The sequence below is a fragment of the Haliotis cracherodii genome, unplaced genomic scaffold (assembly GCF_022045235.1).
Source record: "Haliotis cracherodii isolate W230 unplaced genomic scaffold, xgHalCrac1.p SCAF_3, whole genome shotgun sequence".
Classification (NCBI taxonomy): domain Eukaryota; kingdom Metazoa; phylum Mollusca; class Gastropoda; order Lepetellida; family Haliotidae; genus Haliotis; species Haliotis cracherodii.
Window position 1 is genome coordinate 45,521,531 of NW_027266286.1, and position 20,180 is coordinate 45,541,710.

At 42.3% G+C, this 20,180-nt stretch overlaps 1 protein-coding gene across 1 annotated transcript; it reads left to right on the top strand.

The window, feature by feature from the left end:
* The first annotated feature begins 667 nt into the window (after positions 1–667).
* LOC139474794 (U3 small nucleolar RNA-associated protein 14 homolog A-like) lies at positions 668–18,972 on the top strand. Its single transcript, XM_071257919.1, has 14 exons — positions 668–749; positions 3,315–3,389; positions 4,047–4,120; positions 5,392–5,459; positions 9,440–9,582; positions 10,598–10,675; positions 11,084–11,161; positions 12,177–12,302; positions 12,688–12,782; positions 14,052–14,175; positions 14,504–14,581; positions 14,858–16,005; positions 16,685–16,784; positions 18,660–18,972. The coding sequence occupies exons 1-14, from the start codon at positions 744–746 to the stop codon at positions 18,927–18,929; spliced, it is 2,463 nt and encodes an 820-aa protein (XP_071114020.1). The 5' UTR covers positions 668–743; the 3' UTR covers positions 18,930–18,972.
* Positions 18,973–20,180: the final 1,208 nt, after the last annotated feature.

Sequence of the window (20,180 nt, forward strand, 5' to 3'; positions counted from 1 at the left end):
ACTGTCTTAGGGACTTATCATTTATTATAGAGGAGGGGAAGTTTGCTGAGATTTGGTGGGTGTAAGGAAACTTTTATACAGAGGGGTAGGGGTGACGTATCACAACCGGGGGTGACTACGGAAGATTTTAGGGCCATTTGTATTTGTTTTTTTTATTTTTTTCGATACTATCTTGAAATTTCAAAGTGATAAAAAGTCGAAATTTCAACTTAGTATCTTGAAATTTCAAAATAGTATCGAAAATAATAAAAATAAAAAGATGGCCCTAAAAGGATTCCGTAGGTGACAGTTCTGTTGTGTATAATAATATTGAATTATTTTTGTTTGTTAATTAGAACATTATTCGTCCTGGAAATCGGTGACGTTTTGTTGAGGTGTCGTTTTAGCCTGTACCCTAAGGGACTGCTTCTTTATTATAGAGAGTCTCCACTGCGCCGGGGTGTGTAGTGTATTGAAACACGCTGAAATTGTTTATTAAGAGTTATTTGCCCTTGGTTATTTGCGACATGGTGGAACAGTTATGTATATTTATATACGGTATCTCAAATAATTTCAGTGCTAAATACATGTTTACAATATCCAGTTATAATGGTATCTAAATTTAAGTCTGCAACATTCAAAACAAAAGACGAATTAGATATTTTACGACAACCAAAACCAAGATTGCTCTACAACATGGTGGACGATTTACCATGTGGGTTGTGTTGCAGTGACCATTTACTGAATTGAACTGTTCTTTCCACATGGCGGTAAGTTGAAAATACATTTGAGTATATTGGGAGGACAGTGGGCTTGTCGTCAGAGAAAATTAGATATTCTATGACTGTACCCCTATAGTTATCGCAATAAAATGTGTAAATATGCGTTATCAATGATAAGGAATTGAGGCCCCATCTTTCAGTGACTGAATGAGTGTCAACTTTCATGTTTTACTGTACTTACTTACTTACTTACTTACTTACTTTGGAGATTTAACGTGCGCTTTCCGACTGATGCGTATTTCGCACACGGGCCCGGTCAGGCCATATAATGTGTTTCCGAAAGGGACGAAAGTGGTGTGTGCAACCCAAGAGGGGGCTTTAGGTTGCTTATATAGAATTTGGGAATTTTGAGATTTGGAATAAATGCCGATGGGGTTGGTGAGGAGAACTAAGGGAGCTGGGTATGGTGGATGTTTGTTTGTTTATGTGATTTTGATTTGGTAGATTATTTTGTTTTTAAATGCGTTTTATTAGTTCCGTTTTGATTAAGACTACGCCTAAGGCCTTGAAGTTTTCTAGTTTATTTTGTGGGTTTAGTATTGCTTCTAGTTCTAGAGTGAGAGCCTTGTTTAGATTGAGGATGTTTTGTAATGCGGTTCGATGTGTTAGTTAGTGTGTGCAGTGGATGAGTGCGTGTTCTGGGGTTTCTAGTTGTTTGCAGTGTGGGCAGTACTGTAGGCAAAGAGTCTGTTTTTAGGTACGTTAGGCTGATGTTTAGTTATTTGTATGTGTGTCAGGTAAAATTGGCTTTGGGGTGTTATGTTATGACCATCTCTAACCTGGCAGGTCGGAGATAACCATGATAACCACAGACTGGCGAAAAGGTCTACAGCATGGTCAGTCCAAGTATCATGGTTATGTTATTCTTGTCTAAGTGGTTCTATCGACATGTGAGATATGTTTTGACATTGGTGTCTTTCTAAATATATTCTATGGTGGTCCAAATTTCAGTTGGCCTCCCCACAGGACAATGGAACTAATAATAATAACAAATGAACTTGCAGATGAGGCCAAGTTTGTTTTTTTCAAGTTTGTTTACATGGTCCTGTGGCCTCCCTTACTTAGCATCGGACTAGGAATGCAAATCACACTAAACAGATAAACAACTCTGAAGGTGTATTGATATATATGTGGAATTGAAAGATTTTTACAAATGTTTTTGCAAGTAGATAGATCACAAAAGTACTGCAAAATAAACCATTTTGGTATAAATGCAGTGTATATTTATTTTCACACCAGTTAGATGACTATTAACATCTCATTAGCAATGCAAACATGCTGCCACCAATATGACAAAAATGCTTGTGTTCAATTCAGAACTTAGAAAAACATTTTTTCAAAGTTCCAGCTTCTTTTCTTCAATTTCCTCAACTGCATGCCCTCTCTCAGGTCATGCTCCAATAAGTAACATATCTGTTCTTCATTAAATTAAAATGAAAGTGTAATATACAAATAATATAGACAGAAAGATATATATGGCCTGATAAGTTATTGACATATTGTTTATTTCAAACAGAAAGCGTGAAGGAGCATTAAATGTTATAATATTAAAATTAAGAGAAATTCTTTGGTCACTTGAACCATGTCACTAGCTCTCCCTGTGATGTTGATGTATTTCAGCACAAGGTTCTGCCATAATCTGCAACAAGAAAGAAGTTGATAATGCCAGAGTAATTTGCAGCATTAAATGTCATGGTGTTAAAATTATGAGAAATGCTTTGGTCAAGTAATTTGCTCGAATTACATTATTTGGGCAGATGATGGACACCAGACAATATGACGACAAAAGCTCTCATTGTTGGGATGCAAAAATAACACACCAGAAGACTTTATAAATGAAGACAGAAACATGTTATCAATGGATACGTTACCATCAACATGATCATGGTTAGTTGGTTGCAATGAGTGTCAATTATAAAACATGATCTTATCTGAAACATAAACTATTTACACAGAAGACAAAGACACTTTTTTGTTTAATCCAGTATAGAAAAGTCTACAATAAATGTAGATGTAATGTCGACTTGTGTTCTGACTTTGGAAATGAAAACGAAAATGTGGTACTCTTTCTCCACATTCTTATCCATGACACAATGTACTATGGATTTTGTGATTTTTTTCGGGTTGTGCATTTTTTAAAATTACTGCTAAATGAGGTTTCACAACATATTTTAGGGAAGAAATGACAAGACAGATTGTGAGCAATGACAGAACTAAATGTGCCTCTTTGTGTTGGTGAATTTTGTTTTGAAGCATGTTAATTTTGAAGATCCTCTGCATAATTATGTCTGCAGTAGAAATGGTAAATAGCATATTTTATCAAGATCACGTGGACCATTCAGATATAATTCTGACTTGGAGGTATGATGATGCTCGTTATCTCAGCAAGATCAGCTGTTAGCAGAATGATTAGTTTGTCTTGCCCAGATTCCATATTGAGTCTATTGACAGGCAGCTGTTATACTGCTGCAATATTTCTGTGTCTTTGAACATGATGCATTGACTCATTCACTCAATAAATAACAAGAAAAACATGTTAAATTTTGTATTCAGGACTTGACAGCAGCCACAATGGAAGAAGGAGACTTTTTAACAGGAGATCATGTTCTCCAGGCCAGCGATGAGGAGGTAAATGTTCTTTCGTTGTTTCAAACAAAGATAACAATTTTAAGTCATATCAGCATATTTTCATCCCAAACAGGCTCCCACAGGAGATTTTGCTTATTGAAATGATACACAATGCTTTGCAGGCCATTGTGACATCATTGATTATTAGGACGCCATAATCAAATGACTTGACTGATGTCTCTGCCACTGAACATGCTGAAGCGGGCTAGCAGTACTTTTTACACTCATGGCTCTGATTATTACCATTACAAACTAAACAAAGGGAGGAAGAATGATTTTGGATGATGAATAGAATCTCATGCTTGTCTTCTGGTATCAAACATACAAACACTCAGCAAGCCTCTGTGTTATTAACTTTGATTGAACTGTGTTGATATGTTCTCTATATGACAAACAAATCTGGAAATGTAACTCAATGTCTCCTAGTCCATACAATCAGGATATTTGACAAACTGGCCTTTCTCTCAAACTTTTGAAATTGGGGAATTTGGAAATGCTTATGTCATGAATGTATGTATGGGGTTTGTCTTGGGATTGAAAACCTGCCAAAAAACTAGATACAAGACCATTGCAGTTTGCATGTATCCTGGCATTGATCATATTAATGAACACATCAACTGAGTGTTTTAACCCTTGATCTTTCTTCCCCCATGACAGGAGGATCATGTGGAAGCTGACCGGAAACATGCCAAGCTCCTGGACTCCATCTCTGCTCTGGATGGAAAGAGAAGGTGACCGCTCCGAATGTGCTACCCTGAGAGTCAGTCAGGGCAGTGTTGTGTCCACTGGGCTCTCGTCGACCTAAACTAGTACACAGGTGGTCAGTTAGAGAGGGCTGCGACTAGATGGCACTTAACATCTTTCATTGGTCTTCAGTATTGAATGAAAACATATGGTGAAATATGTGATGTTTGTGGAGTAAAACTGCTGTCAACAAAGTTATGTCAATAAACACTAGAGCGTTATGTCCAAGGTGTCGACAAGTCTCCATTTGTAAGTATGGATGGTGCATATGGACAACTATCACCACAGGGTTTGAATCTAACAATTCATAAGTTCGTTAGTCCGAGGCTTGTAAAATTCAGCACATCTTGGTGACACTTCTTTGTGGACTACCACTTTAACCATGAGGTAGATGGCAAGTCTGTAACAGGTGATAAGTTGTGTGGATTAGTGAAAAGAAAAAACTAATTTCTGAACCTGATATGGTTCGTATGGTAACGCATTTTTGGGTCACGCCTGTGGCTAAAAGCAATAAAGCTTGCTCTGCAAGTCAACAGTGGAAACTAGTTTAAGTGTGGTGTTGCTCCAAGGTTGCCGAATCAACACGATCAAGATACCTATTTACTTGAAGTTGTTCGGGTATTTATACTTGGCCCTGAGGCAGGGATTTACATCATCCTGCCCAGAGACTTATATTCGGCTTAAAGTCGGCAGCAAATATCAGTACAAATGCCCAAATTGGAATGAAGAATTTCTGAATTTGTGTTGATTTTGGTCACTAAAGTTATTGTTTTGTAGAGGTGGCTTGTATTTCACCTATAACAGGACCAATAAAGAGGAAGAGGATTTATTGCATAGTTTAAACTGTTTTACAATATTGCACGGAATGCAATGTTAAAATGCCAAGTTGTAATACCTCTGATTATAAGAAACCCGTGAAGATCCGTGGTAGAATAGGTCTTCAGCAACCCACGTTTGCCGTAAAAGGCGACTATGTTCGTCGTAAGAGGCGTCTGACAGGATCGGGTGGTTAGACTCGCTGACTTGGTTGATGCATGTCATCCTATCCCGGTTGCGTGGATTGAGGTCATGGTATCAATAACTGGATTGTCTGGTCCGATTATTTAGAGACCATCATCATATAGTTGGAATATCGCTGAGTTCGGCATTAAGCAACAAACAAACAGAAGATAAGAAAACAAGCATTTCAAAGCAATCCTAATTTTGTACAAACATAACAAAATCTTCCGACATAACAAGTGTTTTCTTGTCTCTACAGGTCCAAGCTGTCAGAGAGAACCGTTCTCACAGAGACGGTGTCAGAGTTTGGATTCAGCCAGGCCAGAGGTAGGGACATTTCAATGTGGATAACATCGATACCAAGCTTACTATTCACCATCTTGTCCGTGTTGGTCCCAAGCAACCTATGCTGGTCGTATGAGGCGACTTCATGGATCGGGTGGTCAGGCTCAGTGACATGGTGGATGGCATGGTCATTGTACCTGGACGTACTGGATCCTTGCTCATAATATCAACCACTGGATTGTTTGGTTCTGACACGATTATTTACAGGCTGCCATCACTGTGTGTGACATAATTTTACAACTAGACTGAGAAAACTCTGGTATTCAAGTTTCAGTAATGTTTAAACTTCAATCTGAGATAAACAGGTTTTGGTCACTTGCAGAGCTTGTAACAAGGGAGGATAACAAGCGCGACAAAGGGTACAGTACATCCCGGAAATCAGAACTTGGACATTTAAAACCTAGCTTCTGGCCATTTGGGCAGGATAGTCCCATTTTGAATGTTTATATTTGACAGCTGAATGATAAAATATCATAGCTGACAAGATAGAAATTTGTGTTAGCCAGTCAGGCTACTGAGCATGTGCTTCTTCACTACCATTAAAGGCCATGGCATCAGTATAAATTTCTAATCAAATACTTGAACAATGTAGAGGATTATGATGATATAATACTAGACAGGAAATTCAAAATGAAAGACAACAATGTCAGTCCATGACTTTCTTTTTAATAAACATGATAAAGTAGGACAAAGGTTTTCATAAAATTCTGCTGTATGGTCGGCCTCAAAAACAAACAGACAAACCTGGTTCAGATTTACTAGTTACCAGTGTTTTCCTGATTAGATAATGTACTGCAGCTGAGCACACCAAAATACAAACATCTCTGTTACGTATAACAAGAGCTGATATATTGCCAGTAGGGCTGGAATGGGTAACTCGGGTACCCGGGTCGGGTGGGTACTGAGTAGGACCCGGGTACCAACAGGACTATCTGACCCATGGTTAGTCATGTGATATATTGTTTAATGACAAAAAATATCTGGAATTCTATGGTTATACTACAAGTCGCTAATGTTCGCATTTCTTTCTAACAATGCACCTTTTCCTTCAACTTCAGTGTATGAATGACCAGATTGTTCAATACATGGATCTTAATACGTTTTGCCAGGGCTATGCTAAAAAATTCACAATCAGACATTTTGAGACATGTCCTGAGACCTACAGTGGGTACCCGGGTAGGGTAGGGTAATAGCGGGGTGGTTACCCAGGTAGTAAATTGAGACTTGTCCCAGCCCTAGTTGCCAGCTACATTGTAAGAGCTCATTCACTCCATTTTGTTAACTACGCAATTATCATGCTAATGTGGGGATTGGTAGGTCAGGCTCTGTGACCTGTCAGTCTACACTTTCAGCAGGGTATTCCCCATTTTCTTCATTTTCCCGCGTTTTAATGGCCTCGCTTTGAGAATGCGAAATGTGATATCTAAAACTGGGCCCTAAAAGAGATAAGCACTCTCTTCGATGACATCTAGTTCAACCGCCCCAGGAAGGCAGAGAGTAACACACAAACATGGTGTCCTGCTATGTCTGCAGTAATATTTGTGTTAGTACATTCGTCAAAGAATAACACAAAACAATATACTTCAGTATCTTTTAAATGTTATTATCACAGATAGAATCAAACTGTTTTGTAAGTGACAGATTGTCAGGAAAATCATAATGTTTAAGTTACATTTGTTAATTATGCTCAAAAATACACAAGGATACTATGTATTAACAACAATATGATACAACTTTTACAAACTGTCAACATCACAGATATTGTTTTCATGCATTTACAAAGATGTTATTATGTTACAGTTCCATTAATTTAAACAGGCATGAATTCTGTGATTAAAGGGGAAATATAGGTTATTAACTGAGGATCATTATCATGTTGATGAGTTTGCCATATCATGATTAAAAAATCATGAAAGTGTTGAGCCCCATATCTAATTTAAGTCAGAAAATTCCATTGACATGTGTATCTGTTAAAAGAATACATGTAATATATTTAGTTGTGTCAACAAGATAGTCCAACCATGCACGAACCCCCACCAGGGCAAAATTTCCATCATTGTTATCAAAATTCCTCTCCACTATCGCTGGACAATAGTTGGTACTCTTCATTGTGAATATTTAAGTAGTCTCCATCAAAATATGTGTTAAAATCATTCCATTCATAGTCTAATGTCGTGTCAGTACCTTTTGAAACTATACTTTCTGTATCTGCACATGTATAGATATTATGCCACATTTGGAAGACGAGGAGTACAATGCAAACTGTATATACAGATGATTATTTCATATCTGTATGTTTAAAAATATATCACTTTCTTAATCCAATCAAGAAACAATAAAAAGAAGTATCTCCCTGGCATTACCTTGCAATAAAAGTCTAAAAATGTATGGCAATTTGGAACAGACGACAGTTTTCCATTTCCAACCAATCCGGCGTCTTGGTTTGGTCACGTGACCCAAACACGTCATTATGGGAGCAGAATCAACTAGTGGCTTCTGAATGTTTTTCTTCATTTGCACAGGATACAAGTGCCAATACAATTTAATAAATTGTTTGCTTAATTATCCCACAAGACTGTAGTAATGACAGTTTATTTTTAGCACTTGTGAGATAGAAAGATCCTGGACAAGAAGTATGTGACCCTCCAGTCACATCGTTTACCCCTAATGAAGAACTGTCCATTTGAATAGATGATATCATTATATTTACACAAAACAAAGACAATATATTTGACCTCGGGTGACAGGTCTTTCACCACGATCACAGATATCAGCGATAAAGTGTAAACTGTTGACACAAAGTGAATTCCAGAACCAGCTATTTCTGAATGAAATGTTTCAGAAAGGGTGATGCTCTTTAACCAACCAGATTGCTACACTATACTAAAGCTCCACCTTTTTCTGTGATTGACTCTTTTCCAAATACACCAACAACCAATACAAAATGTAGAATAATGCCTTATATGGCTTGAGATAAAAAGATCCTGATATTGAAGTTGAACTACAGTGAAAAACGGTACAACCGGAAGTGTGAACATATAACTTTTGGACCGTTTACTGGAGCCAGGCTGTATCATTATATCATGATAATTACTTGTAATTGGAGGTGGACCTATGATGAATTCATATGTGAAAAAGTAAGGGCTTCTTTTATTTTAACTTTTAAGTAAATAAGATATTTCTAATGACACCACTTTCTTGTTGATCAGTGGTGTTTCAACCTGGTATCAAATTACATTCTCCATAGGCGCTGTAGAACCAGAACGAGGCGGGATCCCCCTGCTATAAGCAGGCTTTACTACTGAAAGTGTAAGCTGTGTGCTGATTGTGTGTAGTCACGCCCTGACAAATGTGTCAGACACTGGTCATGCTGGCAATGCTGATAATGTACAGGATGCAGTGTTCCTGTTTACCGGTAATTACCAGTTTTTTACTGGTAAAATTAGGCTTGGACTGGTAATTCATGTGACTGCCAGTCCCTCTGGACCGGCAAATAAAGTACCTTATGAATCTTTGTTGTTGAACAAAACATTGGCGTTATTCATATAGGTAAATTTTTTTAACTTGGGTCAGCTTGTCCGCTACGATCAGGGTTTCCCCTTGTCTATTTTTATTGCAAGGAAATAACATTTTGCTTTGCTTTGAGTGACTTCGTCTCGAAACATTAAAAAAAAAAAGGACAAAATTGTGACTGAAGTTAGTCTGAATGATGTATAGATCTAATGAAGTTACCTCAGAGTTGACATCTTTGCACTGAATCAGATCTTGAAAGAATTAAAACCAGGTAATTTTCATACATTTTTTATTTGTTGAAAGTTGGGACTGGCAAAATTAGGTGGGTACTGGTAATATTAGAGCCGCCAGGCCACAAGAACTGGCAGTTTCAAAAGCCAGCGGGAACACAGCAGGATGCCATGATATAGCTGTAATGTTACTGACTGTGTTGTGTTGACTCCTTCCAGCTGAGAGGAAGGTGCGTCTACATGAGCTGATCGGCAGCCTGCAGCACACCACCAGTCACGGCGAGCTGAAGAAGCAGCTGCGAGCTGTCCACAGACGAACCAAGGTCGCCCCTGTTCCTCTGTCTAAAGTGGAGGAAACCAAGGTCAGCACGTCTTGCCATTCTCATGTTGATGATGCAATAACATGAATAAATCTTTAGTCCAGTTTCTATGCATGTACCTGTCAGACTTCTTGTTGGCCCAACTTGGGTAGCAAAGTTTTTAACGCATTATGTCAAAGGCCAGGGTTTGATTTGATTTGAATGAAATCCGTTCATGGTGTTTCCTGCTGTGATTTGGCTACAGTATTGCAAAAACTGCATAAAACTATATTCACTTACTTTTATCAAAAATTAAGTAAAACTGTGGAATATGTGTGAGTGCTGTTCGATGTATTATGATGATGATGATATGCCCAAAAAGACATGATTGCACTTCTCCATGCAGAGTTGCTTCCCTTTAGTAGTGACTTTGCGCTGCTGTCAGGTGCCATTTGCAGTAAAACCTCTTTGTACTAGTTAGTGCTATGTGTGAAACTGAGACATTGTCTCTGTCATTAGGGGTGGTCTGGTAGCTTGGTGGTTTAAGCGTTCGCTTGTCACGCTGAAGACCCGGGTTCAATTCCTGACATGGGTACAATGTGTGAAGCCCATTTCTGGTGTCCCCCGCCATGATATTGCTGGAATATTGCTAAAAGCGGTGTAAAACCATACTCACTCACTCTGTGTCATTAGGGTATCTGCTATAGTCATGTACAAAACACAATTTTCGTGACAAAGTGGGTTTAAAGTGACTTTAATCAAATTCGCTAGGACTGCCAACTAAATGGAATGTAGACCCCCCTTTGACTGACACGATCAACTTGTGTTGGGTCAAATACCAAGATTTGTCCTGGTTATGATCATGTCAGCATACCCAGAGAGGTAAATGACTACTGCCCTGGTCACGTTAGGCTTTTCTCCCTACAAAGCTGACAAGCCTTGATACTGTTTGAGAGTGGTGGGTAATGGTGTCAGAGTAGTATATTCCATTGTGTGCCGTCTGTCAACATTGTTTTGTTGGAAACTGTAGGTTGCGAGTGTGATTCTGTTCACCAAGCCCGATTCCAATCTGTTGCAGATCCAGAGAACTACAGCCTATGAGAAGACCAAGGATGACCTCACCAAGTGGAACTCAGTTGTTGCTGACAACAGAAAAGTACCCACCCTTATTTGATTCCCTATCCAGAAAGGGGTTTTGGGTAGCCTAATTAAAGCAAATTCCAACATTGGTTCATTATGAAAAGCCTTTTTCATGCAGTGCAGCCACTTAATTTTGGCTGCAATAAAATATTACTGTTTACTTGGGAAATAAATTTCGATTACAGTTCCGGGGGCGATGAATTATTCTTATGACAATATTTCATATTGACTTCTGTATTTCTTTGGTGTTCTGAAAACGAACTTCTCAGGAACAATATTTTCATCTTATTTTGTGTGTTTTATAAATTCGCCTACTAGTGAGTGGTGTTGCTGTGCTGATACAAGTGCAGACAAACCACAACCTGAGATGAGGCTGTGAGTCAGACAGTGGTTCACAAGCAACATATTTGGTCCTCCTTTTCAGGCCGAGCAGATCTCGTTCCCCCTGCAGCAGCCCAGCGTGAAGCTGCAGACAACAGATGAAGTCAAGACCAGATACAAGGTAGTCACCGTACATGTATGCTACTTGTAGGCTATCCGTAAGAGGGGCGGTCGGGTAGCCTAGTGGTTAAAGCGTTCGCTCGTCACGCCGAAGACGCGGGTTCGATTCCCGACATTGGTACAATGTGTGAAGCCCATTTCCCAATGTGTGAAGCCAATGTGTGTCCCCTGCTGTGATATTGCTGGAATATTGCTAAAAGCGGCGTAAAACCATACTCACTCACTATCTGTAAGATCAAGCATTAACTTTAGTGAAACCTGGGGGCTCAGGGCTTGATTACCCGAAGACACCCCAGTTTCCAGAATTGTTCATTAGGCCTGCCAGAGTCCATCTTCCCAAGGCAAGGGGGTTAACTGACTATAAAAGTCCAGTTTCCAGCCTTGCCGAACTAGCCTGGAACTTCTGGGCTCGATCGTAGCGCCACCCATGGCTATTATGAGTTATGTCCTTCTATGTCCCTCCTACTGACTAATCTACTTCCACCACTCGTATCACTTGCATTTGATTCAAACAATAAGGCTGCACCTAGTCAAGACGATCACATCGATAATCAAGATCTATATTGTAATAAAACCGGTTTCACTTCACAAAGTGCATCAAATCATGTGAGCACCTTTATTAAAAACATGACAAGATTTGGAAAATATCTGTTGACGCTAAGTTGACAGTAGACATGCTTTGCATATCCTGCAATTGGCTGAAATCTGCACAGCAGTAACCAACCTGATGTCTATTTCATGACGATTGATTGGACTATGCATAGATTAGCTTGAGGCTTGAAAAGGCCATAAATTTTCAGGTCCCTCTTGAAAAGCCTTAAATTTTAGTGTCAACAATGAAAAGCCTTGAAATCACCAAGGCCTTGAATTTGAACGAAATAACATAGACTTGTCAATAAAAGTAGGGGGACAAATCGTGATAGATTTGACACTTTGCCAAGCAATTTGTGTGATCCTACCTTATCTAGATGCATTGCTTCCACATTATATTTTATGTATGGTTGTGTGTTGTGCAGCCCCGCACACCCCTGGAGATGGAGATTGCAGCGCTGCTACAGAAACACAGTGACAGCGTTGGCAGCCGTGACAAGGAACTAACGCCAGCAGAGGAGCAGGCTCTCAATGCCATGAGTCTGGAGGAGGTAGGCTGTTGTTTCCTGGCTTTGTTCTTGTCAATATTCGCCTTTCAACTTAAGTATCTGGCCTTTGTAGGGCCGTGTGTGTAATTGCTGCTCTTTTCTCTGGGTTCACTGGATATTAATCTTTCATAAAAGAAGAAAATTATGACTTCAGATTAGTACCGGTATGCTTTTTTGAAAACATGATGATTATCATGTTCATCCCATTTTTGTACTATACAGCATGAAGCTCTTGCTATCAACCTCAGACTTGACTGGTGATTCAGCTATATTCTGGATATTCATTCACATACATTTTGTATGTAGATGCTAGCAATCAATGGCAGACAATACATGTAGGTGTTTGAGACACAAGTTCTGCTACAGGTGGTGATCTGTGATGTTTCAGGCCCAGGAGAGACGAGCGGAGCTGCAGAAGTACCGGGCACTGCTGACATACAAGCAGGCAAGGGCAAAGAGGGAGAAGAAGATCAAGAGTAAAAAGTCAGTTATCCATCAGTCCCTTTCATTATGTATTTTTAGGACTCTTTTCGGACATTATGAGAGCAGATGAATACATCGCTGATGCAGGGATGCAGCTTCACTTGAAACATGTCTCAGCCTGCACAGTGGCAAGGCCGCCTCCGTGGTCTAGTGGTAGAGCGTCTGCCCGGAGAGCAGAAGGTCCGGGGTTCGATCCCCGACCGCTTCATACCAAAAGACGTTAAAAGATGGTAATTGTTGTTACCCTGTCTGGTGCTCATCTTTAAGGGGCTAAAACAAGGACTGGTCGGCTCGGAGTCGGTATACTGTGTCTGAGTGGGGGTATTCATGTTAAACTGCGTCATGGTATCTCAGTGAGCTAGCACTATAAATCGGCATCAGTCCGGACTAGTACAAGCAGCCACAGCAACACACACATACGTACATGCACATCGCTATATAAATGGAATAATCTTGGATGCGATGTTAAACCCCATTTCACCTCACCTCACCTCACCTCACCTCACCTCACCGCACCTCACCGCACCTCACCGCATAGTGACAACAGACAATGACAACACATGAGTGGTGAATTCTACAGGCACTTGGGTACCCGGTACCTGTAACATCAGACAGACTCTGGCTAGCAGGCTAGATGTCATATCTTATTCTCTCAATAACCTGGACCCTTTCACCTTGTTTTGGGGACCCGTTAAGGTCTGGGTACAGAAAAGGTCTTCAGCAACCCATGCTTGTAAGAGGAGACTAACGGGATCAAGTAGTCAGGCTTGCTGACTTGGTTGATGCATGTCATCGTATCCCAATTGCATGGATTGATGCTCATGATGTCAATGGATTGCCTAGTCCAGACTTGATTTTTTACAGACCGCTGTCATATTGCTGGAATATTGCTAAACAAGCATGCAAACTTCGTTTTGGGTGTTATTTGTATGATACAGGCAGCCAAGAATCTGGAGTACTGGTAACTGCAGTCTATGACTACCTCAAAGCTTGGTTGAGCTTGGTTAGGTAGCCTTGTGAATGAGACTGGTTACTAGAACTATAAGTACCGGTAGGTGAGGCAATAGACAATAGTATTTTTTAGTTTATCATAGCATGTGTACATCACCCCCTCATTGTTTATTTGTTTGTCCGGAAAACCCACTTTCTGGACCGTTTGAAATGTGTACATGTGAGCAATAGGGACATACAAGGTACCCAGGATTGGTTATAAGGGAATTTGTCGTTCAAGATAGTCACTGATGTTAACACGTGGTTGCTGGTGTGCAGGTATCACCGTATCCTGAAGAAGGAGAAGTTGAAGCAGGAGAAGGCACGGCTGGAGGAGCTGCAGCGTATCGACCCCGAGGCCTACGTGGAGAAACTGCAGCAGCTGGACAGGGACAGGGTGCAGGTGGGTGTATCGGGGGGGGGGGGGGGGGGGGGGGGGAACAGGGTGCAGAGGGGGGACAGGAAGCTCGGGGAAGGATGCAGCAGGGGGACAGTGGGATGGTGCAGCGGGGGGGGGGGCAGGGTGCTGAAGGGGGGACAGGGCGCCTGTGGGAGAGGGTGCAGCTTGGGGGACAGAGTGCTGTAGGTGGATGCAGTGGGGGTACATGGTGCGTGGGATGGAGAAAGTGTGGGGGTAGAGACTGTGCAGAGAGTGGGGTGGTGGGATAGGGAGAGGGGGTGAAAATCTCATGATTATATCAATTGGCCTTACTGTCATGTTGATGTTGCAGGAGAGGATGACCCTGAAGCACAGGGGAGGCAGCAAGTTTGCTCAGAGACAGAAGATCTACGGCAAATATGATGACAGGGTAAGTGTTTGGTAAACATGATTACCAGGACATCAAGAGAGATGTTATACCTTTAGGGCTGGGACAGGTAGGACCCAGGTTATCGATGTGATATATTGTTTAGTGAAGACCAATACTACTAATGTTTTGACAAATTAAGGACTGCTAGAACTGCCAATTTGCCAGAGGCTAATCACCCTTTACTGGAGACATTTCTGTAACCTTGGAAAAAAAAAGTCTCTTGGTCAGATCCCATCCTTGCTTAAAGATATAAATAGATAAAATCTTCTCTTCCAGAGTAGAGATGCTGTACAGAGCATGATACAGATGAACAAAGAGCTGACCAAGAAGACCCAGCTGGAAGAAGATGGCAACAGTGACTCCGAAGGTGGCGTCAGCATGCACAGTGATGGGGAAGAGGAGATGATCGTCAGTCAGATTGGCATGGCCAGGGGAGATAACCCTTGGATGACTGCACGACCCAAAGTGTCTGAGTTCCAGAGGCCTGGGACTGTGGACAATACTGAGCAGGGCACAGTGTCTGATGAGGGAGAAGCCAGTGAAGTGGAGGAACAACAGGATGGTCCAGAGGAAGAGCAGGATGAGGTGGATGAAGAAGACCAGGATGGTCCAGAGGAAGAAGATGAGAGTGAAGATAATAACACCAGTAATCTTTCTAAAGAAAGGAGTTCAGGTGTGACATCAAAGAAGAGAAAATCTGAAAGTGACAGTGAAAAAACAGAAGTTGTAGCTTCTTCAAAAAATAAGAGAAAGAGAAGAAAGAGGAAGAAAGTAAACAACAGTGATGAGGGGGACAGGGGGAAAGGGGATACCATAGACTCCATATTTAGTCATTTGAGTGAATCACGGTTACAAATTGCAAAAATGTTAGAATCAGATGAAAAGGAGATAAGTGGTAAGAAAAAAAAGAAGAAGAACAAGAGGAAGAAGAGTAACCATGGAGATGGTGAAATGGACTCAAAGAAGGAGAGTGATGATGAGGAAGATGGAGATTTGATGGATCTGTCTCTAAACAGAAAAAAGACGTTAGAGGATATGGAGGGAGATTTTGAAGAGAGTGGAAAACAGAAGGGAAGCTCCAAGTCTGGGGGAAAGAAGTTGAAAACGGAGAGTGGGCCCACAGAGAAGACCAAGACTGAAGATGTGTTTGTCGACCCTAAGAAGCTGTTTACTCTGGAGACAAAGCTGTCTCATTCAGCCGCTGTTGACATCATCACAGACGAAGATGGAGGGATGGACTTCGAGGAGCAACAGAGGATGACAATTGCTCAGGCGTTCGCAGATGATGATGTGGTTGATGAGTTCACAAAGGAGAAGGCAAACATCGCAGACCGAGACAAACCCAAGAGTATAGACTTGTCGCTACCAGGATGGGGGGAGTGGGGAGGAACGGGACTGAAGCCATCGAAGAAGAAGAAAAAGAGGTATTCTGGTTTATAACTGTCATATCCTCAGATATCCAGTTGATATTCAGTGTTGTACAAGAACGTATCAGTGAGCTCCTTGACAGGGATTAAACAAATCATTTTGACACTGGTTATCTCCCTCAAGATGCAGAAATCCATAGACTGTCAAGCTCCTCTCCCAGTACTCAGTTCCATGCTTGGGACTTGGATGCATAGGTTAGGCTAATAGTAATATGTGCAAAAAGGGTTTTCAGTATGTGTATTCTGATATTTGAACATGAGCAAGTCTTTTGACCCAGCCCGATTTGTTTGGTATAAATACAGTACAAACATGTCTTGGGTCACAGACTTCTGTTTTTTTCTCTTGAAGTTAATACTCATGTACTTATATTCTTAAAGTCCAAAGAAAGGCCTAGTAGATGGTCATTTCAAAAATTCAAATAATTACCGGAATTTTCACACCAATATTTTGCAACCTTAAAATTTGACGTATCCAGTGATCACAAAGGGCCCTTTTCCTACCTCGGCATTTCGCCAGAGTAAGAATAATGACTTTCAACATGCTCACACAATAAGTAGCAGTCTTGTAAACTGTTTTTGCTATATGGGAACCAAGATATTAAAGTAGTCAAAGGTTTCTTCGTCCACTCTCTCTTGTGTGCCCTGTTTGATGATGGTGTCCATGTTTGTGTTCCAGGTTTACACTGAAGGGTCCTGATGCAGCCCCGAGGAGAGATCGAGATCTGGGTAATGTCATCATCAGTGAGAAGCTGGACGACGCCATCGCAAAACATCAGGTACATGGGGAGATAGTTCAGGGGAGTTAGTGCCTCCTGCTTGCAAAGTTCAATCAAACATTATACAAAGTTTTTTTCTGTCTTTGAGGATAAGACTTGATAAACATATATCAGTCAAAAAATAAAAAATAAAAACGGCTATGTGTCAGTATTACCTGGGATGGGGACTGACCTTTGGACGTCATGTCCCCCAGTCCCCACTTTAGCCCCTGGAGGCGGCTGTGTGTCAGTATTACCTGGGATAGGGACTGACCCTTGGACGTCATCTCCCCCAGTCCCCACTTTAGTCCCTGGAGGCGGCTGTGTGTCAGTATTACCTGGGATAGGGACTGACCCTTGGACGTCATCTCCCCCAGTCCCCACTTGAGTCCCTGGAGGCGGCTGTGTGTCAGTATTACCTGGGATGGGGACTGACCCTTGGACGTCATGTCCCCCAGTCCCCACTTTAGTCCCTGGAGGCGGCTGTGTGTCAGTATTACCTGGGATGGGGACTGACTCTGGACGTCATGTCCCCCAGTCCCCACTTTAGTCCCTGGAGGCGGCTGTGTGTCAGTATTACCTGGGAGGGGGACTGACTCTTGGACGTCATGTCCCCCAGTCCCCACTTTAGTCCCTGGAGGCGGCTGTGTGTCAGTATTACCTGGGATGGGGACTGACTTGTTGGGCGTCATGTCCCCCAGTCCCCACTTTAGCCCCTGGAGGCGGCTGTGTGTCAGTATTACCTGGGAGGGGGACTGACTCTGGACGTCATGTCCCCCAGTCCCCACTTTAGTCCCTGGAGGCGGCTATGTGTCAGTATTACCTGGGAGGGGGACTGACTCTGGACGTCATGTCCCCCAGTCCCCACTTTAGTCCCTGGAGGCGGCTGTGTGTCAGTATTACCTGGGATGGGGACTGACTTGTTGGGCGTCATGTCCCCCAGTCCCCACTTTAGCCCCTGGAGGCGGCTGTGTGTCAGTATTACCTGGGAGGGGGACTGACTCTGGACGTCATGTCCCCCAGTCCCCACTTTAGTCCCTGGAGGCGGCTGTGTGTCAGTATTACCTGGGAGGGGGACTGACTCTGGACGTCATGTCCCCCAGTCCCCACTTTAGTCCCTGGAGGCGGCTGTGTGTCAGTATTACCTGGGAGGGGGACTGACTCTGGACGTCATGTCCCCCAGTCCCCACTTTAGTCCCTGGAGGCGGCTGTGTGTCAGTATTACCTGGGAGGGGGACTGACTCTTGGACGTCATGTCCCCCAGTCCCCACTTTAGCCCCTGGAGGCGGCTGTGTGTCAGTATTACCTGGGATGGGGACTGACTCTTGGACGTCATGTCCCCCAGTCCCCACTTTAGCCCCTGGAGGCGGCTTTGTGTCAGTATTACCTGGGATGGGGACTGACCCTTGGACGTCATGTCCCCCAGTCCCTACTTTAGTCCCTGGAGGTGGCTGTGTGTCAGTATTACCTGGGATGGGGACTGACCCTTGGACGTCATGTCCCCCAGTCCCAACTTTAGTCCCTGGAGGTGGCTGTGTGTCAGTATTACCTGGGATGGGGACTGGCTTGTTGGACGTCATGTGACTGATGATGTTGAGGATGGGGAACAGCATTTTTCCGAGACAATGGTGTTAACTGACTATAAATGTCCGGTTTCCACCCTTGCCGAACAAGGTTAGAATTTCAGGGCTCGATCACAGCTCCACCAGGGGCTATAACGAGTTATGTCCCTTCTGTGTCCCTCCTATTGACCATCAGATTCCACCTCTCACATCACTAGCATTTGCTTCAAACAAAATGGCGGCACCCAGTCAAGACGATCTGATCGGTATTAAAAGTCCCCATAAAACAATGTTTAGGCAACAATGTTTTGCAACTCACTCACTCTCCTTGTAGGTTGCCCGACTGCCGTTCCCCTACACCAGCCCTCAACAGTTCGAACAGAGCATCAGAGCACCTGTTGGCAAGAACTGGAACCCTGAGACGGCCTTCCGCAAGATGATCCAACCCAAGGTGCTCACAAAGCTGGGAACTGTCATCAAGCCTATTGACAAGTCTGAGGTTTTTGAGAAAGAGAAACAACAGCCTGAAAGTACTGCCGCCATGAAGTTTGGCCACACTGATGGGAAAAAGATGTCTGCCAAAAGAAAAAGGAAAGGAAAATGATTAAAAAATGTAAAGAAAATTGTATATAAATGATTAAATAAACCCAAAACATCCTTTTATTGTTTTGATTTTCCTGACATATTTTGAATGATTTACAGGGTTAAGCCCTTGATTGTTATACCTGTATATATTTATTGTGAAACTCACTGCAAAAAGGCGCTGTCGTCTATGGTGAAAGAATTCGCAATGCAGAGTTGCATCCCTTAGGTGAGCCAGAAGCCAATGCCGGTGGGAGTGAATTATAGTCAACCCTGATCATATTCCAAGGTTTGTCGGCACCATACCCCTGCTTGTTGGTTTCACCAAAGTGATAATCCTCATAGACCTGCATCACTTCGGCTTTCCTACCCATCAAGCTGACACTTCCTGATATAACCGAAATACTGTTCAACACTGAGTAAACTGCTAATATTCACTTTCTCAGATTTAGAACAAAATGTTAGATTGGCCAAATGATCTGAGGCGCCATGGCATGAGTCCAACTGATTTGCAATAAAAGATTCTTATGTCTGGTTGAATCACAAATCTAGAATGATTTCAAGCTACTACAAGCATTGTGTGTAACAAGTATAAAACTGTCCAGCAACGAAAACACTTGTCTACTTGTACGTTGACTGCATCCTGTTTTCTGAGGCAACCTGTCCAGTTTTATATGTTATCCAGATTAAGGTAATCAGTCCTTAACCATATTTACACAACAACACCTGCTTAACTAGTTGCAGAGTAGCTACACAATGCTCCCAGGCAGAGGTGGCAGATCAAACAGGGTGATGGAGTGCTCATTCTCTGTTTCCTTGCTACATTGCGTTGGATTTATGGCTCTAGGCACAGTTACAGGACACATCAGTGCATGTCACAGCCCAGTGGGAATTCCGGGTTAGATAAGGGGGTCACCCGTGGCCCAGTCGTCATAGGCACTGCAATTCGCTGTGCAGTTGCGTCCCTTGGGCACGCCAGAAACCTATGATTTTGGGTTCGAATCCCGGTTCGCCCCCATTATGTTTCTAGGTTTGACAGTACGATACCCGTGCTTGTGGGTTTCACCGAAGTGGTAGACGTCTGAGACCTGCATCACTTCGGGCTGACTCGCTGCTGTATAACTGTAATACTGTTAAAAGCGGTGTTACACCCAACTCACTCACTCACAAATAAATGAAAATGGTTTCCCCCCACATCGAGCTGGAAAAATGTTCAAAGCTGCGTTACACTAAACTCACCCTCTCACCCACACAGATTGTGAAGATTCGGGTT